Below are 2,508 nucleotides of genomic sequence, written 5' to 3'. Positions count from 1 at the left end.
CATGAGCTCAGCCTATCATCCCCAGACCGATGGCCAGTTTGAGAGGACGATTTAGTCGCTTGAGGACTTGTTGAGGACATGCGTGCTGGATCACTTGGGTGCTTGGGATTAAGTGCTACCTTTGATAGAGTTTACCAACAACAACAGTTTCCATGCAAGCATTGGCATGACGCCATATGAAGCTCTTTGTGGCAGGAAATGTAAGACTCCCCTGTGTTGGTATCAGGATGGGGAAGCGATGCTAGTTGGACTAGAGTTGTTATAGCAGACCACCGGGAAAGTGAGGATGGTGAGGGACAGGATGCAGGCTTCACATAGTAGACAAAAGGCTTATACAGACCGCATGAGGAGACCCTTGGAATTCGCGACTAGAGATCATGTGTTCTTGAGGGTGACCCGAACCACTAGTGTGAGAAGGGCTCTTCGCTTAAGGAAGCTTTCTCCTATGTTCCTTGGCCCGTATCAGATATCAAGGAGGATAGGGCCGGTGGCTTATGAGATTGCCTTACCTCCTCAATTAGAAAATCTCCATCCGGTATTCCAAGTGTCGCAACTGAGGAAGTATGTATTTGACCCGTCTCATGTCTTGGAAGTAGAGGATGTACAGATCAGGGAGGATCTCACTATAGAGGTACCACCAGTTACTTTAGAGGATAGCAAAATTGAGGAACGCTGAGGAAAGACAGTCAGTCTTGTCAAAGTCATCTGGGACCGGAGGACAGGTGACTCTACTTGGGAGTTGGAGGAGGATATTATGAAATCACATCCACATCTTTTTCCTTGGTAAGTCTTTATTTTCGAGGTCGAAAATTTTGTTGTTAGGGAGAATGTAAAGCCACTATTTTATTCTGCCTTAATTTAAAGTGGCTGCCCCAATGAGTTGGGTCTAGGGCTAGCCCATAGGGAGCCAAACACCCTAATCTGACCTAACCCCACTCATCTATCTCATTTCAGAAAAACAGATCTCCCCTACTCCTTTCTTGAGCAGTTGCAGACCTCTACTAGGGTTTTGCTTCCATTTGTACGTTGAGCTAAGAGGACTTCGTTGTTCCACGTAAGTTAATCTCTCAACTGTTTTTCCCCTATTCTAGCTTTGTTGTCTTGGTTTCAACTGAGGTTTCCCTTATTGATTCAGTTTCCTCTCTGTTTCACTAATCTCTAGTTCATTGAGCTACCTCGAACTGTTGTGCTCATTTTTTTGGTTTGAAGTCTTGTGCTAGCTTATTCCAAGTAAGGAAAGCTAGGGACTTCTTGTTTAAATACGATTCTTGTATATTTGGCATTGTTTTCATGATTGTATGGTTGTTGTGCTGCTATAAACATTGAATGGATGTGTATTGCTATTTGGGTATGAGTGTATGATTGTTGCAAGGAGAACAGTGGCGAAACGTGACGTTCTCACCCAAGCGACCTAGTCTCGCCTAGGCGAGACTTGCAGAAATAGGTCCAAGCTCGCGCTCGAGCTCTCGTTCAGGCGGAGAGCTCTTGTTTTGAGCAAGGTATCATCTCGCTCAAGCGAGAGAGGCTCATCTAAGCGAGGACACGTAGGAGCTTGAGGCACGTTGCTGCAGTTGTAGCCCAATCGAGGAACCTCACCTTTGGGCAACGGGTGGCTTCGCTCAGGCGAGGAGTGGCTCGCCTAAGCGAGAACTCGTGAGTCTCGCAAGGTTCTCTGTTGGCAGTCTCTCTTAAGCGAGAACTTGTAGCTTGAACGAAAGATCCCTTTCGCCTGAGCGAGGGTCCTCAGCTTGAGTGAGACTGGTACGAGATTTTACTCCATGACTGTTCCTTCCATGTTTTTGGGGTTTTTAATTGTATGCTTGGCTTGGAATGTTCTATCTTAAATATGAAATATATGAATATGCGTATGAGATCTGATTGTATACACTGAAATGTTGAGTTAGCATGATTTTGACATGAACATAGTATGGAATGGTTGGTTATAACATGGAATTAATGTGAGCATAAACGTGATATGGATTATTGGAACATGTTGTTGGTTTGGGTTAGGGCGTAATTCCATGAGCCTCTAGGTGAGACCTCATGGTGGTGCCTCAGTTGGTCGGGACGTAATTCCATGACCCATGTTAGTTGGAGTCCATGGTGGTGCCCCATCTATATAATTTAGTTAGGATTCAAGGTAAGGTTGCATCTTGACGCTCCAAGGAGTCAGTTAGTCTCACATAGAGCAGACTGACTCTTGTGGTGAGAGTAGCAGGAGGCCTGAAACTCATTAAGGGCTAACTTTGTGTGTGGTGGTTGAGACATTGTAACTCTTTCTCAGGGGTGAGCAGCTCGGTAGAGCAAGGAATGTCCACCACAAGTGCAAGTATCTGCTGAATCTGACTAATTATATGTATCCGGATGAGTCGAGTTTGAGTCTTAGTGTATTATTTGCAAGTCATAACATGATTGGTTGGCTTATGCATCTTGGAAAAGTATGAACAACTGTTTTTTACTCTAGCTTACCTTTTTGGTTGTTTGATTGTTGTGTGTGTGGTCCTTCTC

The 2,508-nt window shown here is 44.8% G+C and overlaps 1 protein-coding gene across 1 annotated transcript; it reads left to right on the top strand.

Moving 5' to 3' along the window:
• The first annotated feature begins 286 nt into the window (after nt 1-286).
• LOC146883827 (uncharacterized) lies at nt 287-676 on the top strand. Its single transcript, XM_085666727.1, has one exon. It carries the CDS (start codon nt 287-289, stop codon nt 674-676), a length of 390 nt encoding a protein of 129 aa, XP_085522853.1.
• The last annotated feature ends 1,832 nt before the right edge of the window (nt 677-2,508 follow it).

The sequence above is a fragment of the Vigna unguiculata genome, chromosome 9 (genome assembly GCF_037176805.1).
Source record: "Vigna unguiculata cultivar grain cowpea cultivar isolate G323 ecotype 2 chromosome 9, ASM3717680v1, whole genome shotgun sequence".
Lineage (NCBI taxonomy): Eukaryota > Viridiplantae > Streptophyta > Magnoliopsida > Fabales > Fabaceae > Vigna > Vigna unguiculata.
This window is presented reverse-complemented; position numbering and strand designations above follow the sequence as displayed.